The 22,405-nt window shown below is 35.9% G+C and overlaps 2 protein-coding genes across 3 annotated transcripts; one reads left to right on the forward strand and one right to left on the reverse strand.

Annotated features, from left to right (window-relative positions):
- The first annotated feature begins 1,023 nt into the window (after positions 1-1,023).
- On the forward strand, positions 1,024-3,867 carry LOC101204348 (exocyst complex component EXO70E2). The gene is made up of 2 exons (XM_011655064.2): positions 1,024-1,376; positions 1,641-3,867. Exon 2 carries the CDS (start codon positions 1,759-1,761, stop codon positions 3,736-3,738), a length of 1,980 nt encoding a protein of 659 aa, XP_011653366.1. The 5' UTR covers positions 1,024-1,376; positions 1,641-1,758; the 3' UTR covers positions 3,739-3,867.
- A 4,649-nt stretch (positions 3,868-8,516) lies between these two features.
- LOC101217808 (protein RIK) lies at positions 8,517-21,878 on the reverse strand. Of its 2 annotated transcripts, XM_011655065.2 has the most exons (12): positions 21,595-21,873; positions 21,033-21,198; positions 19,413-19,511; positions 19,216-19,250; positions 19,053-19,128; positions 17,455-17,577; positions 17,281-17,367; positions 15,338-15,428; positions 15,116-15,227; positions 13,336-13,963; positions 9,204-9,429; positions 8,517-8,989 (listed from the first exon to the last, which is right to left on the reverse strand). In XM_011655065.2, exons 1-12 carry the CDS (start codon positions 21,678-21,680, stop codon positions 8,868-8,870), a joined length of 1,851 nt encoding a protein of 616 aa, XP_011653367.1. In that variant the 5' UTR covers positions 21,681-21,873; the 3' UTR covers positions 8,517-8,867. The 2 variants fall into 2 exon arrangements, with proteins under 2 accessions (XP_011653367.1, XP_011653369.1); XM_011655067.2 differs by lacking the exons at positions 8,517-8,989; positions 9,204-9,429 and adding an exon at positions 9,732-10,048 and having other exon boundaries at positions 21,595-21,878.
- Positions 21,879-22,405: the final 527 nt, after the last annotated feature.

A 22,405-nucleotide genomic window follows, 5' to 3' on the forward strand; every position in this document is an offset into this window, starting at 1 on the left:
GGGAATCTAGGGTTGTAGAAGATGAAGAAGTTGGTGGCCGTCGGGGTAGTTTGCCGAATGGATTGTCTATGTTGTTTAATGCCCATCTTGGCTATCATGCCGATAATCCAAACCTGTAGAGTTGATGAGTTATTCTTCTCCTTAGATTTCTCGTGTTATTTCGTCTCCATTTTATTTAGACGGGGAAACGAGAAAAGAAAAAAGAAGAAAGAAGGTAGACAGAAAAAGATGGAAGAAGAAGGAAGATAAAAGGAGGATAGAAGATGGAAGAAGAAGGAAGATAAAAGGAGGATAGAAGAAGGAAGAAGGAGGAAGAATATGAAACCAATGGTTTTCTAAAATTAAAGAAGAAATGGTTGTTGAAATGGGAAGAAGAGAGGGTTATGAAAGTGTAATTTTTTTTAAAAAATTCACCTTGAAAAGTAGTAGGGTGTAATTCATGTATGTAGAGATATTTTTCTATTTTTCAAAATGGCAATTTTAAAATTATTCTTCTTCTACTTGAGTCTATAAATAATTACATAAAACTTAATTTTAATAAATCACTTTAAAATAAATAAAATCATATACTTCTAAAATCAATTTTAAACCACAGTAAACATTTTCTTTTTTAAAAAATAAAAAATAGAATAATTTTCGTAAATATAACTGAGAGGCAAAATATTTACTGCTAGTCTAACAAACTGAAAAAGTCCATAAAACTAGTCAGTTATTTGATTCAAGATCGTATAACAAATATAAAATTATTCTAATCTACAAAGAATCCTTAATGACTGTGTTCCAAATCTAAACGATGGTTTTCCAAATCTAAACAATTGTTTTTCAAATAAATCTATATATTTATTTCCGTTTGGTTATATTTTTTAAAAGATTCATATTAAAATAATTTAACATTTAAAAATAAGTTTTTTTATTTTTTTTCTGTTTGGAGCACGTGATTGGGTAAATAACTTTTTGTCTACTTATAGAAAAAGAAAAAGAAAAATATCAACATTTAAGTTAGAGAAAGAAACCATCCTCTCATCTCACTTTAAACAAAAGAAAATACAAGTGAAAGTTCATGTCCTTCGTCAACGAGAGAGAATACTGACCACTCTCCATTTTCAATTTAACAAATAAATAAATAAAACCTTCATTTCTATTTTATAATCCTCCCCACCTCCTCTAATGGAAGATCCGTCGAAATTGTGAACCATTGTCCTGGGAAAAAACTAATAAAGCAAAACTCAAGAGCCTTCAAAATCTCTAGACCCATCACATTAAACCTTCGAATTCGTGGAGCAGCAAGAAATCCGCCATTGTTGAAGCTCCTCCACCTCTCTGAGCTTTGCTGATTCCGTGCTTCTTCAACTTCTTTTTTCTTCCCAAACTTCAGGGTATGTTTTGTTCTAGATTCTTACTCCCAATCGAATACTTGATTTTGATCTTTTGGGTCTTCTTCTATTATTTTAGATTGGTCTACTTTTAGTAATAAAATCATTTTTTTAAAAAAAGTTGATTCTTTCAACTTTGGACTGCTTTCTTCCTTCACCTCGAGGGCTTCCTTTTGCCCAACTATTTTCCCACTTTACTTGATATTATTGTTTGTCCTCAAAACCCCTTCTCCTCTTTCTTAATCTCTTCTTGTTTCGTTTCTGCAGGAGTTTTTAACTCTGTTTTGAGCTTTGAGAATTCAGGGTTTCAGATTAATTTGTACTTTTCATCTGGGGTCGGATCTAGCTGGTATTGATTGTTGTTCTGTTGGGGTTTGTTTGGAATATGGGAGAGTGTGAGTGTTTAGTTTCGGAGTCGGGAGGTGAGGAGCGGCTTGTTGCTGCTGCTAATTACATTATTAAGGCTTTAAGTTCAAACATAAGAATTTCGGACGATGGAAAGAAGGTTTTAGCTGATCTTTGTTCGAAGTTATCTTTAGTAAGTACACAGAATTATGAAACAGATGTCGTTGAAGTTGAAATCGAGGAGAGAGGGGTTGGGGATGTTGAAGAGGTTGAGAGTAGGTTCAATGTAGTGCAGGAGAAAATCATGGCTTGGGAAGCTGATCAGTCCATGATATGGGATTCTACTACTCTGAATGAAGCTTGCGAGTATCTGAATGCTGCAGATGAAGCTTGGGATTTGGTTGGCAAGTTGGATAGTTTGTGTTTAAGTAAAGATGAATATAGTTATGAACTTTTGAGGAAGGCACACGATGTTCTTCAAACGGCTATGGCCAGGCTTGAGGAAGAGTTTAGGCACTTGCTTGCTAAAAGTAGCCTTGAATATGAGCCCGAGAGCATGTCTTTCCACGTGGTGGAAGACACTGTGGAGGACGGATCCACAAGCTTATACCGAGATGAATCTTTTGAGAGTTCGGTTCGGAGTAGTAGTGTTGGGAGAGTTTTGGAGAATTCCATCATTGATTTGGTCAATCCTGATGCAGTTATTGAGCTTAGGGGCATTGCAAATGTCATGTTCAAGGCTGGTTATGATCAGGAATGCATCCAGGTTTACAATCTTCTCCGTCGGGACGCTTTAAACGAGTGCCTCTTGACTCTCGAGATGGAGAAGCTGAGCATTGAGGATGTGCTAAAAATGGATTGGGTTACTTTGAACTCGAAGATTAGGAAATGGAACCGAGCAATGAAGAGATTCGTGAGAATCTATTTAGCCAGTGAAAAATCCCTTTGCGATCAAATTTTTGGTGAGGAAGGACTTGTTAGTTTGAGTTGTTTTGTTGAATCGTCGAAGGCATCAATGCTGCAACTACTGAACTTTGGCGAGGCCATGGCCATAGGTCCTCATACACCAGAAAAGTTGAATCGCATTCTTGAAATGTATGAGGTCGTTGAAGAGCATCTCTTCGATATCGATACGTTGTACTGTGATGACATTGGTTATCTTGTTAGAATCGAGTATCATGATGTTCTAAAGAGTTTAGGTCAGTCTGTGAGGGCAACATTCCTTGAGTTTGAGAAAGCTATTGCAGCAAACACATCGCCAAATCCATTTGCAGGTGGTGGAATCCATCATCTAACAAAATACGTCATGAATTACCTTATGATACTTACCGACTACCGTGACTCCCTCAATTTACTCTTGAAGGATGATGAAGATGTGTGTCCCAATTCACCATCATCCTCTTTGAATCCAACTAGAGAAGAAGATAGAGAAGGTGAGTTCTCACCGATGGCTCGGCATTTTCGTTCAGTTGCTTCAATTCTAGAGAGTAACCTTGACGAGAAGTCAAAGCAATACAAAGATCCTGCTCTACAGCACTTCTTCTTGATGAACAACATACACTACATGGCTCAGAAGGTTCGAGGTTCTGAGCTTATCCGGATATTTGGGGAGGATTGGGTTCGAAAACACTACAAGAAGTTTCAGCAGCAGGCAACCAACTACGAGAGGGCTAGTTGGAATTCAATACTCCAATACCTTAGGGAGGATGGGATTCAAAATACAGGTTCTACTTCTGTCTCGAAAAATGTCCTCAAAGACAGGCTGCGTAGTTTCAATCTAGCTTTCGAGGAGATCTACAAAACTCAGACTGCATGGATAATTCACGACTCTAGGCTTCGAGAAGACCTGCGAATCTCAACGTCACTGAGGGTGATCCATGCTTATCGAGCATTTTATGGAAGATGTAATAATCATGTAAGTGATAAGCTGATTAAGTACACTCCAGATGATTTAGAGGGTTACCTTCTTGATCTCTTTGAGGGATCTCCAAAATCATTGGCCAACACCAGCAGAAGGTGAAACTTTGTAAAATCAACTCTAAAACCTCTCTTCTTTTCACTTACTATTAAGTTTTGTATCAGATTCATCCTTGTAACTTTTGCTCTATCTTATTGTTATAATAAAGTAAAGATTACAATTTTTTTTTTAGTTGTTTGACTGTTACGGATGTATGTTTCAATCTGTTGAGCGACCATGTGACCATGCACAATCCAATTCAAGTTGGCACGGAATTTGATATTATTTGAAACTCAAGTCAGGCTCAAAAACCTCATAATTTTGCTTCCATAGTTTTAACCTTTTTCTTTTTCCCATTTTCACACTGCTTTTGATCTTTCAAATCTATTTTAAATACCATTTTTACCAGAACTGCTCTTTCATCTCTACTCAAACCCATTTCATCTTTTACTACTTTAAACATCTTCAAATTTTCCAAAAGTATTATTTTGTTTCTTAAATTTTTTTTTTTTTATTTTTTTTAAAGCTGATGAAATTATTATTTTCAGACAATTTTAAAATTAAGGGTAAATAGTAAGAATATAGTTGAAGCTTTGAAACGAGTTAACTAAAGTTTTTAAGAATGTGTTTGGTCATTGAGTACTAAAAATGTACCCTATTTAGTTCACGTGTTTATAAGTATAGACTCATTTAGTTATGAGTTTTAAAATTGTATCCTTTTAGTTCATAAATTTTTAAAAATAAGTTTTAAAAGTTCCTCAATAACTTCGTACTTTTATTTAAAATAATTATATGTCATTTTAAATTATAAGAATAATTTCTAAGGGCTCGTGTAAGGTCTTGATTGCGTAATTATTTCATTATAGGAAAATTCATTGTGAGGAGACCTACAAAAAGAAGAAATTCAGGTCAGTTTGAAGTTGCTTGTGCCCTGAGCTTGTTCAAGAAAGGATTAGGGAATCGGAGATTTCAAAGACATAAGGCGAGCTTCTTGGAAATAGAAAAAAAAGTAAGAGAGAATCATAAAATTCTATTATCAAATCTACTAATTAATTAACAACTAATCAATTCGTTAATAATTAATTAAATTATATTTAATTAATATTTCAGTCACATCTTATTTGAATGAATATCTCTCCAATAGCTTATAAATTTATATTAACATAATTAATTAAATCATATTTAATTAATATTTCATTTTTTCCTATATCTTACATATTTATATTAATATAATTAATTAAATCATATTTAATTAATATTTCATTCAAATCTTATTTGAATGAATATCTCTACAATATCTTATAGATTTAATTAAATCAAATTTAATTAAACGAAACTAACTATTAATTAATTCTCCAATTAATTAATAGCTAAATTAAATATCTTATATTTAACTTAAATTAAATTTGAATCATATTTAAATAAAGTTTCTCTCGCAATCAATAATTTTAATATAATCCAATTTACATTAAATTAATATTTGAACTCATTAAAATATTTTATCTCTCGTAAATTAATTTTGAATCATATCCAAAATTAAATTTATATAATAAAGTTTGATAAACTTTACATTATAATGTATGATACATTAAACTAATTTTAGAGTAAATTTGAACATTTCATATTATAAACAATATAAATAAATTTCATTACCTTTATGATCTAGGAAGAGGACTTAATGGACCTACAGATAAGAAGCTACAATGATATGAGATTAATTGACTAAACTCATTAACCACATTAATCAATATTCGTTAATTGTGTGTACACTCCACTAAAGACTCACAGTTGAACTCTTGTCACTGTAGATATATTTATATGTCCACGGATATAGACCAATAACAGTAAGTTAGTCCTTCACGAGTGTTCGTAACACCAGCTAGGTCAATTTACCATTTTACCCTTGGGTTACCTCTGATTCTTAAATATCAGTGCTCATGTACTGAACAACTTCTTTATAGTACTACCAATAAATAGAAACCCCTCTCGTGTCATAGAGAAGGTAAGACCTTTTATTCAAAACCTGAAGACACCATTTAAGGGAATTATCATCTACTTACTGTAAAGTAGGGAATGAGTGAATTTCATCTTGTGTAATTATGTTCTCAGTTCTCCACTCGGTCTTGTCCCCAAAATGATAAGCTTATTGAGTCAACGATCACACCACTCTCACCCGTACAAATCAAAGAACAATCCATCGCGAGTAGGAGTTCATAATACACTCAGGATTGAGACTAAGTTACCTAGGTCATCCTAGTGAAATAAAAACCTAACTAGTTAACGGAGTTACATCTAATGATTACTATTTCGCGGTTCGATCTTATGCAAACTCATTGCATAGGATACCCTCACTCGCATGTCAACTACATGAACACGTTAGATCATTGTGTTTGTATCAATACAAAGTGAGCCATATCCATAGTGTTATTAGGATAAGGTACCCAGCCTTATCTTTATACTATAAATCATTTAAGTTAATCTCGAACATTGATCCATGTATGTCTCTACATATTGTTCAAGACTCATTAAGCAGCTTAGGATGTTGGTTTATTGGATTTGGGTTATTAAGACAAAACTAATAATATAATCAATAACAATTATTACTATAATAACACTTTATTGATAACAGTTAGTGGATTATATTTACAATTTACCAGTTTTAGGACATAAGTCCCAACAGAGAGGAATTTCACGACTAGGGCTTTATTCAAGTGACTGTGAGTAACACCACGATTTCTATAGTATTTCTAAACATGAATTTAGGCCTTGCAAGCAATAGCTTGTACAAATGATTTATGAACATGATTTCCAAGTTATTATCAAGTCATGATTTATGATACATGCTTATAAACTGTTATTCAAGTTACACTATGTTTGAATGATTTCATGATCAAGTTTAAAGAAATGTTTTCAATGTTTTCAAATATTTTTACCCATGTTCGAATATTTCATGAGACTTATTGTATACATGTGGTGAACTCCATACTGATGGTATGGTTGACGAGCATATAGTTTATATCCGAAAACGGATAACTTGATCAACTTTTCCACATCACAAATCTTACCTTTTCTTACTCAGCCTCAACGCCCGGTTACCTAACGAAGGAAAACTTAAACACGTAAGTCAAATACACTTCTCTTATTCATTTCCACAAAGAACATAAATCCTTTCCCTCGTCAAACCTACTGTGATTCACTCTCACCAGTATCTTGCGATTAAGCTATTGTGATGTTCACTCCATCCACAACATCTGGGAAGTTTCCTGATTCATTTCTTGGTGCACTGATAGTCCACACGACGCCATCCACATTATACGCACACCACATAATCATTGTTCACTTACTAGGAATAAAGCTAATGGTTTGCACACATTCATCACAATCAACACATAGAAAGTAATATTTTTCTCTTTTCAAACAACAATACAATAATAATAACACAAAGAGGTATAGAACGTGCTATGCATAACTCAGAATGTGAGGCCCAAATCCAAAAAGGGGAGTCTTGTTGAGAGATTGTTTTGGATAAGTGTTGAGACAGTTCACAAGAAAGAATGCAAAATAAATAAATAAATAATAAACGATATGAAGTGAAATGCATATGGAGGTAAGCAACGCGATGAGAACAGCTGGCAAGAAGAAAGCATACATAAGGCGCCAAAAGTTAGGCATTTAGCATGGTGCTAAAAGAAGAGAGTAAGTTAGAAGACTATTGATGATCGACTTTTCATTTTAGAAAGATCATCCCACTCCTCGGTGCCTCTCTTGTTCAACAGGTCTCCCTTTTTCGGATCTAGGCCTTACAAATTAGAAGACTTCATTGATATTAGCATGATAGCTTGAAGCGAATGAAACGATTGAACTTTGTTATTAATAAGATTTATACTTGATGTCAAGTGGAGTACTTAGCTACAGTAGTACTCTTGATAGACTCAGCTTTCTAGATGTGGAAGTGAGGGTCGCTTCTTATAAAATTTTAGGCAAATTTTCTAGAGCGTCCACTAAATTGAAATTTACGTGCTAAGCTTTAAACCACAGGTTTTCGAACTGCACTCGAATAATGCTCTAAGTTAAAGGTTATTAGAGATGGAGTTCAAAATCAAGAGTTGCTCTAGTATATTCTAAATCTCTTTCACTATGTAAAGGTTCAAGTCGTCACATGCATTTGTTTAAGCATAACATTATATAGATTGACATGCTCGATGTTTAAAATTTTCAAGTAATGAACTATATTAATAAAAAAAATCAGGTGGGGGATTTTTTTATGAAAATTTTGTTTTGAAAAAATCATATTAATATTTTGTTCCAAATTGAGATTCCCACGTTGCTAGGAATGCAAAGTGAAAGCTTCACCTTATACCTTATGTTGCCAATTTTGACCTCAAGGAGTACCCATGTTTTGGAGAAGTTGAGGAGATTGACAAATGTAGATTCATATCATCTCCACATACACATGGCATAGTGAGAAATTAAATAGTGAAATTCTATTTTTATTAAAGCTTTTATTCGTTGAGGCTGAGGCGTTGGTGGACCACCAACGTCTCAACCGTTGAAGCATTACACTTTGTGGTCTCAACCGTTGAAATGTTACACTTTGTAATGACAATTTAAGCATTACGAATATCAAGTTTATCGTTATCATATAAGATTTCCCTATTTCTACTTTTTTTTTATTATTATTATCATTATCAGGAGAAAGAAATATAAAAATGATAATTTTAAAAAGAAAAAAAAGGACAGAGAAGAAGGATCTGGTGACTTCCTACTTCACATCCTCTTCAATTTAAATCACTGCATTCATCCAAGCTAAAGCAACGACTAGTTCAAGACAATGTTTATTATGCAGTGAAGAAAAGCAGAAACCTTTTATTTAGCACTGTTTTGCTTCTTCGTTTTGTTAAATGCATTCATCTTGAAAATATAGCAGTCAAGCTTCCAACAGATTTATACTTGCTCAACTAATGTTGTAAGCTTACAATGTAATATCTTAGTACGCAACTACAAAACTACTAATTTACAACATTCTCTAACAATATCTAAAACCCTCATCAACAATTTATCTAAAATCCCCATAAACCCGCTGCCTAACCATGTTCCATGAGAGGTTGGAACGCATCACCGTGTCTTCATCCAAAATTAGTATATAGGAGATGACGAACATGTTCTCTCACTAATGAAATACGTTTTAACTTCTACACGGCCCAGAAAGGTTTTCGATTTGCTATGCCACCAGTAGTGTTATCGCTGTTCAATGATTCAACCCCTTCCTCTGAATCGTCATCTTCTCCATATTCCATTAGCTTCACTAATGTATCTGTATACAATTATCAAACAGTATCACACGTAGAAACCAAAATGCAAGCAGGTTAGTAATTAAATGGTATCTTTTTCACACGAATTAAAAAAAATAAAATGAAGTGAGCAGAGAATTTAAGAAAATAAAATAAAATGACAGGAGCAGATAATATTGTTATAGCATGATTGGGTACAGATGTCAACGTAGAAGACAGATAGACAAGTATTCCCACCTGAGACAACATCGTGTTTAATGGTGTCCAACGAAAGTTCCTTATCTTGCACTATGACCTTAACTGCTGATGTAGATTTTTTTGGTGTGGGTGGAGGTGGCATGGATCGTGGTTGAGGTGGTCCCATTCCATTGGACGATCGTTGAACAAGCTTCCTAGGAGCTGGCATATTTGATACACTTTTCACAGTGGGTTTGTTTGAGGGGTTGTTCGAAAGTTCTGAATCCTGTAAGTGGAATTAGAAGGGGAACATACAACATAATTGAACCAATTCCAAATCAGACACTGCAAAAAGCCTACCGGAGCAATGAGCATCTATAAAGCTATTTGACTTGTAAATTACCGATCAAATCATGCAAAAAATGGCGATTTGAAAAATGGTCATTGAACTAAAATGTGGTGGATATGTCAAAACGTCATTAAACTAAAGTGCGATTTAAATCGTTGGAAAAATGGCACTGTTGACAGAAATCAAAACACGAGAAATGGAAATTTCTACATCACGAGAGCAGGACACCAAGAATGGTATAGCTACAAAAGACCTTAAGGAGATTACTAGAAGACAAAATATCACTGCATGGAAACAAAGTGGAGGGAAACAAAGTGGAGAGAAACAAAGAAGACAATATCACTGCATAGAAACGAAGTAGAGAGACAAAGAAGACAAAATATCACTGGAAACAACAGAGTGGAGAGAAACAACATAGTTGACACAAATTTCATTCCTCGTTAGATATTTGAGGGCATTAACAGTCATCAGTTCCTGAGATACAAAACAAACCAATGTTCCAACAATGTGGTCCATGAACTTCAGCCTGTAAAGCTTCAAAAGTCAGAGATAATACCTGTAACATTAAGCACTAAGGTTAGCCAAAGACAAGCTGCATATTGTAAATAGGTCATTCTGAACAAAGGCAGTGACGTAATATTACAATTGAGGAGGTGCAGATATGACAAAGAAAGACTGACGTCATTAAATATGCAACTATAGACTACGAGCTATAGCTAAAATTCAGAATAAGAAAGACCATATCTATTCAAGACTTTCCAGATGTACAATATCTTTTTTTTTATAGGAAACATGTGTATTCATATAACAAAATAGATCAACCTAAGAACAAGGGACAAGAGAGTCCTCCCCCGAAGAAACTGAAAAATGATGGCCTTCCAATTGTTAAATATCATTGAAAGGTTATAATTACAGAACTGTTTGGTGTAATTCGTACTCCACCAAAAAGTTGTGTTGCAACACAGTCCAAAAAGAATCAAAAGAATTATGGCTATCTTCAAAAACTCTACTATTCCTTTCTTTCCAAATGCACCACAAAAGGGACCGAGTAGCACATCTCCATAAGATGTTTCCTTTTGGGCTAAAACCTCTAATGTTGAGCCCTTCAATCAACCAGCTATCAACCTTACTAGGAAGACAAAGCTCCAAATCAAAAAATTCTAAACAAAGTGTTCCAAGCTTTCCTAGTAAAGAGACAGTGCAAAAATAAGTGGTCCAAAGTTTCCCCGCAACACATCGAGGGGCTAAGCATAGTGTACTGAAGTTTTTTTTTGTAGCTTCTCGTGAATGTTAAGGCTTCTATAAGCAAGCGACCATAAGAAATTTTTTACCTTTTTCGGAATTTTAGTCTTCCAAATGTGACGAATCGAATGAACAACAATGGAGGGGGATCTCTTGGTTCAGTTGAGAAAAGTAGACTTCATAGTAAAGCTGCCACTAACGTTAGGCATCCATTTAAGACTATCATCACCATCCGAGGGAGCCCTAGAATGAAAATTTTCTAAAATTGAGGCCACGTTGACAAGCTCATTATCGAACATATTTCTTCTAAGGCCCAAGCTCCACGAATGAGTAACAATACACCAACATGCAGCCACATAAGCATCCATATTCAATGACAAGGAGAACAAGTTAGGAAATTTTTCTGCAAGTGGCTCCACGCCACACCAATTGTCCTTCCAAAATCTGATTTTGGTTCCTCTTCCCAGCACAAAAGCTGAGAATTTAAAGGTCTCCTTGTGCTTCAAAATACCAGCCCATATCTATAAGATTTTCCCCTGTTCGGTTTAGTAGACCACCCATTCTCCTCTAAGCCGTAAATGGCCACAATTAAGCGCCTCCATAAGGAGGCTTCTTCCTTGCTAAACCTCCAAAACCATTCAGTGAGAAGAGCAGTGTTCTTTTGCCTAAACGAGTCAATCTCAAGACCACCATAACAGATCGAGCGGGACGTACAATCCCATTTGACGAGGTGGGCAACCAAATTAGTAGACCCTCCTATCCAAACAAAATTCCTAATCATCTTTTCCAATCTATTGATAACACCCGTCGGAGCTTGGGCAAAGGAGAACAAATAACAAGGAAGGCTATTGAGAACTGATTGCACAAGAGTTAACCTACCTCCTTTGGAGAGGGACACGTTCCTCAACCGGTCGATTATATATCTGAATTGCTCTTCAAGGGTGTTCCACATCTCTTTTCTGTTACGACTCCCTCCAATAGAAAAGCCCAAGTAATTAAAGGGAAGACTACCAACCGAGCACCACATAGAGTTAGTATAAGGAGCCAAGTCACCACTGTTAAGGTTAATACCGATCAGGGACGTTTTGGATCTATTAAGGGATAAACCAACTTCCAAAAGAAAGATATCGATCACCTTCCACCACGTCTCCAAATTTCCATCCTCCTAAGAAGAAAAAAGAAGAGTGTGACTGCATACTGAAGGTGGGTTAAATCATCTGACAAGTTCTCAAAATGAAAGCCTTTTAAACTCCTTTTCTCATTACAGTAGTGAATAAGGCAACTTAGAGTATCTCCCACGATCATAAAAAGTAAAAAGAAAAGGGGCAAGAGGATCACCCTGACGAATGCCCCTTTTAGCAAGAATCTTTCCTCTAGGCCTACCATTGACAATGATGGAAAAATTAGTCGTCGACAAACAGCCCCAGATCCATCTCCTCCATCTCTTACCAAAGTTTTTGAGTTTCATAGCCATATCAAGAAAAGCCCAATCCACCTTATCACACGCTTTGTCCAGATCAAGCTTCAAAAGAACGCCTTTTCTACCTTTTAAAGACCATTCGTCAATAGCCTCAGAAGCAATCAGAATAGCATCAAGAATTTTCCTTCCCACCACAAAGGCCATTTGAGAATCATTAATTATTGTAGGAAGAACTTTTTTAAGTTTTGTTGCAAGTACCTTGGAAATAATTTTATACAAGGAGGTACGGCTTATGGGTCTGAAATCACTAGACAAAGGACAATGAAACGCAAAAGAAAGAGACAAAAAATTGTTGGTAGAAGGCAAAACAGAGACCACAGAATGACACCTCATGGAGATGAGAGGGAACAAACTGTAGAGGAAGAGGAGTCTATCTCCCTTCCACCATCCTTCCAAAAATACCCATCACCCACGTACAACTAACCTAAATGAACCAGCAGAAAAGTGGAAACCTCTCAGCAATCGATTTCCGTAGGATTCTAAATCTACTTTTGGACCCCAACCAGAGGACCAGCGATAAGGATGGAGACCATACCATGCATACACAAACTCACAACAACCTTGTGGCATAAAATGCCAGTCTCCCAAAAAAATGCCACAGCCATTTGACCAAGAAGGCCCCATGCATGCTATATAAGCTTGGGTAATAGGAGAGGAAGGGCAAATAGGCTTAGAGAGAAACAGTGAGGCATTTCTTGGCCTGTTCGGTTAATATGATTATGGGACAGACCTTTTGGCTTGGTTGGGTAATATATTCACGGGAGAAACAAGAGCTCTCAAATACTCCCTTTGTTTGTATCACTCTTATTATTAGCAATTAATAGAATGAGTTCTATCACGAGGCAAGGCAGAAACCCTATCACTTTAAATTGACGCAATTCACACAAAACCCTGCAAAAGAACTTTCAAAATGAATTCTTCATCTCAGACACTTATTCAAGCACATGTCCACGTTATTATCCAGTTGGCTGTAATTCTGATATATTTATGCAAGGATTGGCATTAAACAAGTCACAACCTTCACACTTGAAAAGCTTGTTCTTCCTCAATGATCCCTTTAGAATGGCTCAAAATACAAAACAAATAAAGTGGTAAACGCTCAAACAAGAGTGAGTAAATACCTGATTGCTTATCGAGGAACCCTGCACACAAATTGGTAGCTCTTGAAATTTACGTCTCTGATTAGGGCGTTTTTCTTTCTCTGCATCAGAGTTAACATTCATATTTGACACGCTCAGTGCTGGCCTGTTTGGGACAGCTACAGGTGTGGTAGTTGAAGATACTTGTTTAAGGGCAAGGGCAACTTGCTGCAAAGGTGTTGCTTGAGGATATATTCCACTATATCCATTATAGTTTGTCCCGCCAGATATAAGTGGCTTGATATAACTAATGGCGGTTGATTGAGACTGAGGCAGTCCAGATTGTAATATTGAACCTTGAGAGATGACAGGAGCAACTCCTGGTATAACTGAAGAAACTGGTGAGACTATGGTAGGAGAAGCTGACGAGATCAAACTTGAAGCTGAACTTGTAGTTGGCTCGTTTCCCAAGCTCTCAACTCTTGCGAACTGTGGTGTTGAACAAAGTAGTTGAGGTGGAACAGCACTATAAACTTTTGGCAGAGGTGGAACAGCTCCATACACCTGAAGTGGAGGTGGAACGGCTCCATAGACCTGTGGGGGAGGTGGAACAGCTCCATAAACCTGCTGTGGAGGTGGAACAGCACTATAAACCTTACATGATGAAACCCTAAAACAGTTGGAAACATCGGCGAAAGTTATACCTTAATAGTTAACACAAATATACAATGACAGCTCAAGCAACAACAAATTAAATGATTTCACTGTCCATAAGAAATGATATAGTACACAAAAAGGCTGAAATGCTTAACCTGATCTCTGAAAGGTGAGGTATAAAATCAACACAACGGAGTAAAAATACTCCAACACATATTTTATGTCCATGAGAATTCTAGGTCACTAGTGCGCAATCCAACTGAACTCACAGGACAACCTACCAAATCTTAGGATACTTCTTTTTATAGAATTAACAACTTTCATTGAGAAAAAAAAATGAAATTGTACAAGGGCATACAAAAAAACAAGCCCCACAATAACACCCTTTCTAAGGAAAGAGATTCCAATTAAGTAAAATGTTACTGTTACCTAATGAACAATCACAAAAAAGCTTTGATACCAAAGCCAAAAACGACACATAAAACCTCACTAAGGACCAAACCTCACAGAACATTAAATCCTATTGAACCCATTTCCTCTAGGTCCTTTATTACATCAGTATCCCTCGTTGACCATCAGGCCAACAACTCACAGGCAACTCATGATGGTTAAAGATCTTAGCACTTATCATGGATCAAGGTAAACTTCTACTTGGTGCTCCTCTAAAAAATTCTTGTAATTATAACACCCTTTTTAGGATAAATTATAACACCTATTTCATTCACACCAATTGAAGGAACTAATTACGATGCACTTGCCTTTGGATTGGTTTCTTGTTGTCCCGTTATGCATCTTTTCTTTCAATAACAGAAGTCCCTGATTTCTTATTAAAAATTAAATAAATAAAGGTAGGGCAATTCTAACAACAAAAGTAACATTAACAAATAATCCCAACTAAAATAGCAAATAAATAATAAAAATTATGTTGAACAGGAAAGCTACAGACTGTTGACACAAATCACTTCATTGATAGAAATAAGCTGCAATTTCTGCCTTATGAGGTCATAAAAGTAGGAAATAGTAAAGTCACATGCCCCTGAACTTTGACTTTTTTCAAATTTTCAAAAAGGGTTAATATGCCTCTCTCTTTAAATGCTTATGCATAGATCAGAATCCAATGAACTTTCCAGTAGAAAACAAAGAATAAAACACACAGTCCAATTACCTTGAAACGCCAAACTCTTTACTGATTGTATCCATCAGGTCTTCAGCCAATTTTTTGGCATCTTCAAGATTTTTGGAATTGTTGCTTGTCAAGAATAAATGCAATCGTTGTTCTGCAAAAATGGGAGATATTGTTCTAATTCCAAGTGGATGATAAAATAGCACTGCACATCCTCTCTTGTCAATTATAATGTGGTAAGAGTCTTTTATAGTAAAAAAATACCTTCACATGCACCTTCAGTATTCCCCGCACCAAGTCCTCGAAGAGAGACAGTTACTCCAGTTTCAGCCATTATGTGATTTATATACTGGTCCTGTACAGAAAAACAAACCACCAAAAACAAAAAACAATCTCCCCCAGATGTTTGGAGATGGAAAGCTTAAAACATTAGCATCTCTCACCTTGAATATGTGAAACAAAAGTATAAACTTCAAAAGAACAATTAGCCAAAAAGAGATCATGCATGACTCAGAATGACGAGTGACATTGCAAATGGCTATAATATATGATTACATTGTGCAAATAATAAAGCTGTAATGCTACAATTGCTTTCGAACTAGATAAAACCCATAAAATGGTGTGCGAGGAGAGAGTAACGTTTGATTTAAAACCTTTTTCTAATCAAGATTTGTGCTTCAGGTGGGACATTAAGCTTTTTTGGGTAGAAGAGAACCACATTTAAATTTGCTTTAAAATTGGACATAACGACGACAACAAAAGCATAAGCATTTAAATTTTAACATCAATGATATGACATGATGTTTGCATCGTGTCTGTGTTCATACTTTTTAGCCCTGTCAAGAATCTATAGATTCCACAAGTTTATAAATTATAATGAGAACTATACCAAATGTTCCTACCATATTGTACATATTGTCCATACATGCATGCATGCATGCAAGCACACACACACACATATATTGTACTAATTCTACATGGTATTCCCAGTAAGAACTGAAGTCATACAGTTACGAACATAATAAGCAGTTATTTCATCAATTAAATAAAGAACAATAGAGAAAGGGGGAAAGCATAAGAGAATGTTGTACTGACTGTATGTTCTTAGTTATGAAGCAAAAGGATCCGATTTTTGAAACCAGTATAGTTCAATAGAGCTTCCTTAACATTTGGGAGGTCTTGGAATCAGTAATCTAGGCATATAAATGAGGCTTCTCATAGCTAAATGGCTTTGGTGTTTTCTACATGAGAAAAATGCTCTTTGGCACCAACTGATTGTGGCTTAACTGCTTAAGTATTATTTAATTTATTTTAGGGGTATTGTGAGCTTATGCCCACTGCCATTTTGAGGAGATGTCAAAATCTTCTTGGGCATTTCTTAGCAACATTATTGCTCTAATTGGAAATCGAATACCAAGTAGGATTGGAAATGGTCACAACAACGTGGTTTGGCATAATTTTGGCTAAAGGTTGAAATTCTTCCTTTTTGAGGTAGCATGGCATTTGGGCCTATAGAGGAACGAAACTCAATGAGATTGAAATTATGGAACGGAGTAACCTATCCAACCTTTTATATCTTGAGGAATATGAATGCCTCTTGGTTTTGGCCTCTTTGATCCTTCCAAATTTTCACCATGAGTTCTTTGATGGGGGACTTGATACACTCAAAAGGTTTAACTAAAAATAATCTTTACACTCGTTTGGAAGAATTGAATGACACTTTTTTCTCTCCTTCATAGTGTGTTATTCATTCTTCTAATGCTACTGGGTCATTAAATTACTTTTTACTCCTTCGATTAATGCTATCTTAACTTTATGTTGAAGGTTTTTGGCTGACGTTTGGTTATGTCTTACAACATTAATGATCTCCTAGCCTCCAGCTTTGTGGGTCATCAGTTTCATGGTCCCCAGAAGCTTCTATGGCTTGCTTTTAACAGAATGTCAATCTGAACTCTTCGGTGTGAGAGAAATGGACAAATTTTCAGGGATACTTCCTCCACCATTTGATAGTTTTTATGGATTTGATTGTCTTTAATGCACTTTTTTATGTAAATTAAATTTAAATACCTATAGTAATTATAATCTTTTTCCCTTAATTTCAAGTTCAAGATTTATATGAAATAGCATCTTGATCTGCCATATAGGCTGTAAGACTGTGTCCTTGAGTTCTACAATAAATAGCATGGAGGACCCAAAAGAAAACTTACATTTGGTCCCCGTATTCGAGCAGCAATGTTCATAGATGGATCTGTGTCAAAGCCCAAGAACACACTCATGCTTAATGGCTGATTAACCTGATTAATTACGAAATGAATAATCAGCACTAAACCTCCACTGGTTGTTGCAAATAGAACATGGCAGTACAGTAATTGTAATTATACCTTGAATTCATTGTTTAAAGGACTAAAGGACAATGTCGCCAAATTCTGACCCTGTCTAAGCATTTCTTCAACCATGGCAGCAGCTCGATCAACAGCTAAAATCCTTTCAGCCATATCTTTCAGCTGCAGAGTTAACGTTTATGTTTATTGTATTTAAAGAAAAAACTGTACAGGGAAAAGTTACCAGGTCTCCAAGAATAGAAAAGATGGTAAAGCTGTGCAAATCTAAAGAAAATACAATATCAGAGCACAAAAGAATGGAAGAACAACACTAAAATAACAGAGAACCATCTGAATTGATTCACGATCCCCATGTTGGAATTTTGCAAGACTGAGGAAAAGAACAATAGCAGAAGGCAGATTTTAAAATTTTGGATCTTCCCCATATTGGAATAGAGCATTGAGGCCTGTTTCTAAAGGCTCAAGAAGTCTCTGCCTCTCAAGCTCGGATGACTCATCAATAAGCTCCAAATCCTCGCTACTGACGCTGAAAGGAGAGTCGAAAGAGGACTCGCCCTTCTTTCTAGAAGGAAAAAGGAGAGGTTTTGCTCGAAGATGGTATTTGTTGGATAAAGACTCTTTTTAGGCCTGCAATGCATTCTTGCTGTGTAGAATGGGAGTTTGGCTTCTGTCTGCAATGTTGTCTAGGCTATTTCCCTTTATCGGTACCCTTTGAAAATGATATTGATATTCAGATTATGAATGTGTACGGTCATCTTCTTTGTTAAAGAGACCACTTCTCAAGATATTTGGAGGATATTTCAGTTTACATAATGGTTGCTGGTATCTCAAGGACAACTGTAGAAGGCAGGTATCATGAAGAAAAAAAACAAGTGGAGTTCAGCCTAAGAGTACAATAGGAAGTGTTGCCTCGCAAAGGAAAAAACCCTGTCTAAACTTAAGTTCACCCAATGAAGAAACGATGGCCATAACCTCCGCCATTTCCTTTTCTAACAAAGGTCAAGAAAAAACAAACAAAAAAGAGGCTGAGCTCCCCAAATTCTTTAGAACATCAGCAACAAAACAATTTTTCATAGTGGAAAAATAATAAAAGTTAGAAAATCTACAACGCAAGGGATGATCCCCTAAACATCTATGATCTATCCTCCAGAAATAAGTACCATGCCCAACACCAACCACACATAAAATCCAATCAAGAAAATGGAAGCTCAGTAGAAATTTTTTCACACTGATTTGTCATTGTATCTAACCCCACTCAAAATCCAATCAAAAGAATCGGTATCATACTTGCTCAGGACAATCCAAATCCATATGAAAAAAGACACAAGGGGGAAATGCCAAAACCACTTTGCCAATAACTCCCTATTACAAGCCCTTTAAGTTCTGTAATTTCAACCCTCCTAGGTAAATGGGTTTACCAATGTTCTCCCAGTGGTGAGGTCTTTTGCCTTCCTGGGCACATTAGTCCCTCACGAGCAGCTTCTCCAAGCTCTTACACACCAGACATGGGGCTCTAAAGGGGAAAATGGGAATACCTTATACTACTTGTCATGGTTTCTTAACAAGAGTCATGATAGGAGCTAGTAGAAATAGTTCATTTCATGATGCATGCCAGTGAATCAGTGAATCCTACTTACATGGGCTCCTGCAGAGATGTGAAGATAAAGTGGCTTGTTACCATCTGAGGGCGTGTTTGGAGGATGATACTTGCCCCTGCAAGTGTTATCAAAGTTTACTTCAAAAGAGTACATCATTAAAAAAAAAAAAATCCACCATAATTGACTTTAATTACTTTCAGACCTAGTTATCACCACGGCACCAGTGTGTCTTTGAATCTGCATAGAAAGTGACATAGTAGGGAAAACAATTTTACAAAAAAATCAAAAAATTAAAAATAAATGAAGAACAAGAAAGACTGGGTTAGTTGAAGGAAACAATTCATATGAAACAAAAACTTATCAAACACTCAGACCAGGCGTACCCTAAAGATCACTCACCTCCTCCTGTGTCTGACGCTTCGTGAGCTTGTACCGAACAGAAGGCTCCGCGTCATTTATTGATATTTCCCTTGCTATTAACTCATCTTGAATCTTTGACTAAAGAAAGACATGCAAATATCAAACACCTTATAGTTATAGGAAGAAAAAAGAGGTGCATGCAAATGACATTGAAATTACGCTGGTTATCCAAAGAAAAGTTTCTTAAGGGGGTCACACATCTATGTAACCACAATGAAAATAATATAGTAACATCAAATTGCTTTCAGTCAGCGACCCTTGGTAGTAATTAACATAGGCCAATACAGAACACCAACAACAATGAAACTGATATAAATTCAAATTTCAAACAAAAAACAGGGGTACCAATAACATGTATGAATTGTTATAATAAATTAATTAAATATTATTACTTATTAATAATTAAACACTGCATCTCTTTGTGTGACATATGCACGAAAACACACACACGACCAAGCATGCTACGAAGGACTGCATCAAATTCCCTCCTTTGGTGTCTTTGGATTACAAGGAGCAATAGAGCAGAACTGATAGATGCAGAAATTATATGTAGGATTTATGTAAATCCTGAAGCTGCATGAAAGGTTAAAAACCTTTGTACGAAGATACAAAGTATCTGAAATGACCTATGGCTGTATTATATATCACTATGGAGCTGTTTGGCCCATTGAGATGAGATGGGATGAGTTGGGTTATACCCAACTCAGCATTTGGCCCGCTGAGATAGCCTTGATACATGACATCTGCACAGTAGCCCGATATCATAACTCTTCTTGGTTATCACTTTTTTATTTTTGCTTTGATGGAGAAAGGTTTTTTTCAATACCCTCACAAACTTCATCTCAAATTTTTTTTATTCTTCGATGGAGAAGGGTTTTTTTCCTCCAAAATTAAACACCAGGGGTTCTCTGTAAAGACTTTGACAGCTACAGCATTTCAGAGTTCGACCTAAATTGAAGCACTATTATCTCTTAAGCTTGATTATGAATCGGTATTGATAGATCGTCTTGCTTGCTTTTTGATAGACCCTTAACAGATTAGATAGTTTTCTGTTTTATCAAGGTTTGTCTCTTTGTTTTCCAAGTATTAATATCTAATGCTGTAAAAAACTATTTGTTTGGCCCTTTTAGTCATGCTTGTATCATTTATTTTGGATATGATGAGGGCGCTAAAAGGGTGTCAACCTAATTGAGTTGTTTGGATGCGCCTACTAATCATTAGGTTTTTTTTGCTCAATGTATAACATTAGATCATATTTCAAGATTACAAATAATATATGTTTCCTAAAAAAAACCAATCCATATTGTATTAAAATAAATCATAGGTAGAAATTTAGAAACACATTATTTTAGAGTTAGAAAAACAGCAACAAATACCCCTGACATAGGAATTCAACTTTGCACCCCCAAACACAGACATATGAACGCAGACACAACATCTTTGCACCTCCAACCACAGACATATGAACCCCACAAACATATGGACTCCATAACCATATAAACTCCAGACATTCTATATCTTCAACTCAACGCCCCAAAGATCCCCTAAAATTTTTTTATAGATAAGGTCGTATATCACTATAACAACATATTAAATCACCTGGGTTGAGGTTGCACAGTTGATGGGAGAAACTTGCGCCAGTGCTGCCACAGTGGTGACAGCAACTCCGCCAAGTAGCGTCTGGTTGTATGATGGAAGAACCCCTGGAACTGCAGTAGCAGTAGAAAGAAAGGACTCCGCAGGTTGATCCCACTTTCTTTTCTTTCTGCGGATGTTAACATATACAATAATTGGAAAAAGAAAAACACACGCACACACACATTCACACAATACAGAGAGCGATAATTATGAAAATATCAACTCTTGTGTTTATTCCTTGATACTCTACTTTTGAAGTTGTCCATTTCTAGAATTCAATAATTGATGAACTAGAAGTAACCTATTTTTTAAACGCCCATATCTACTACTAAGATTAATTTCATCAGAAGCTCTCAAATCAAATTTAGAGACGAGTACAACGATAGATCTTATGACAACAGAGCAATACAAATGACGATACCATTCAGAACAATACAACCAAGATCTTGCTCATTTTCTCCAAGGAAATAAAACGAACAAGAAGGGAAATCAAGTACGATAGGAATGGAGAAATGAGAAATACCTTTGCTTAGTTTGAGAAGAGGAATCGATATAGGGAACTGCAATGGGTTCTTCGGAGGAAACCCTAACGCCACTGTCCTCCGTCATATGAAAACGAAAAAATCTTCTTCTTATTCTTCAGAGGTCGAAATCGGGAGCGTGATGACGAAGATGTTGCAAAGCGGGGCGTCCCCGTTCAGTTGCTTGTAGATGAAAACGATAGTAAGCTGACGGCGGGCACCGGCTCTTTGGTTATGCGCATAGGCACGGAGGCAATTTCACCCCATGCCAACGAATAAAATAATAACAGCAATAATAATTAGAAAAATCGAGGGACCAAAATGTCCCTTGTTGTTTACATTGTCTACTTGCATTTAAGGACTCATTTGGTAATATTTATGTTCGTATTTTCTCTTTTTGTTTTCGTTATTTTAAGAAATCGAGTATCACACCCTCATCCGTAAGACAATCATAATGCATAAAATAGTATGGATATGATGCGATTTAGCTTGAAGAGGGTTTAACGCTACGTTCACCATCAAGTCCTTTTAAACTACCAAACGAAACTTAAAATGCAACGAAGATCAATTTGAATGCCAACTTCATTAAATAAAATGTTTTAGACGTTAAAGTTTAATGCAATGAACATAACCAAAACTCATACTTTATTAATAACAAGTGTTGGGTATGAACATACAATTACAACACTTTGATCAAAAGTAATTAACATTTATCGAACTCTTAAACGTTTGGTAGTTTTCTCAACTTGTCGCATGCCCTTCAACCTTCTTCTCTACTTGACCTAAACGTCTGTTCCTAGAAGTTGGTATTTT

This window comes from Cucumis sativus, chromosome 4 (assembly GCF_000004075.3).
Source record: "Cucumis sativus cultivar 9930 chromosome 4, Cucumber_9930_V3, whole genome shotgun sequence".
NCBI lineage: Eukaryota > Viridiplantae > Streptophyta > Magnoliopsida > Cucurbitales > Cucurbitaceae > Cucumis > Cucumis sativus.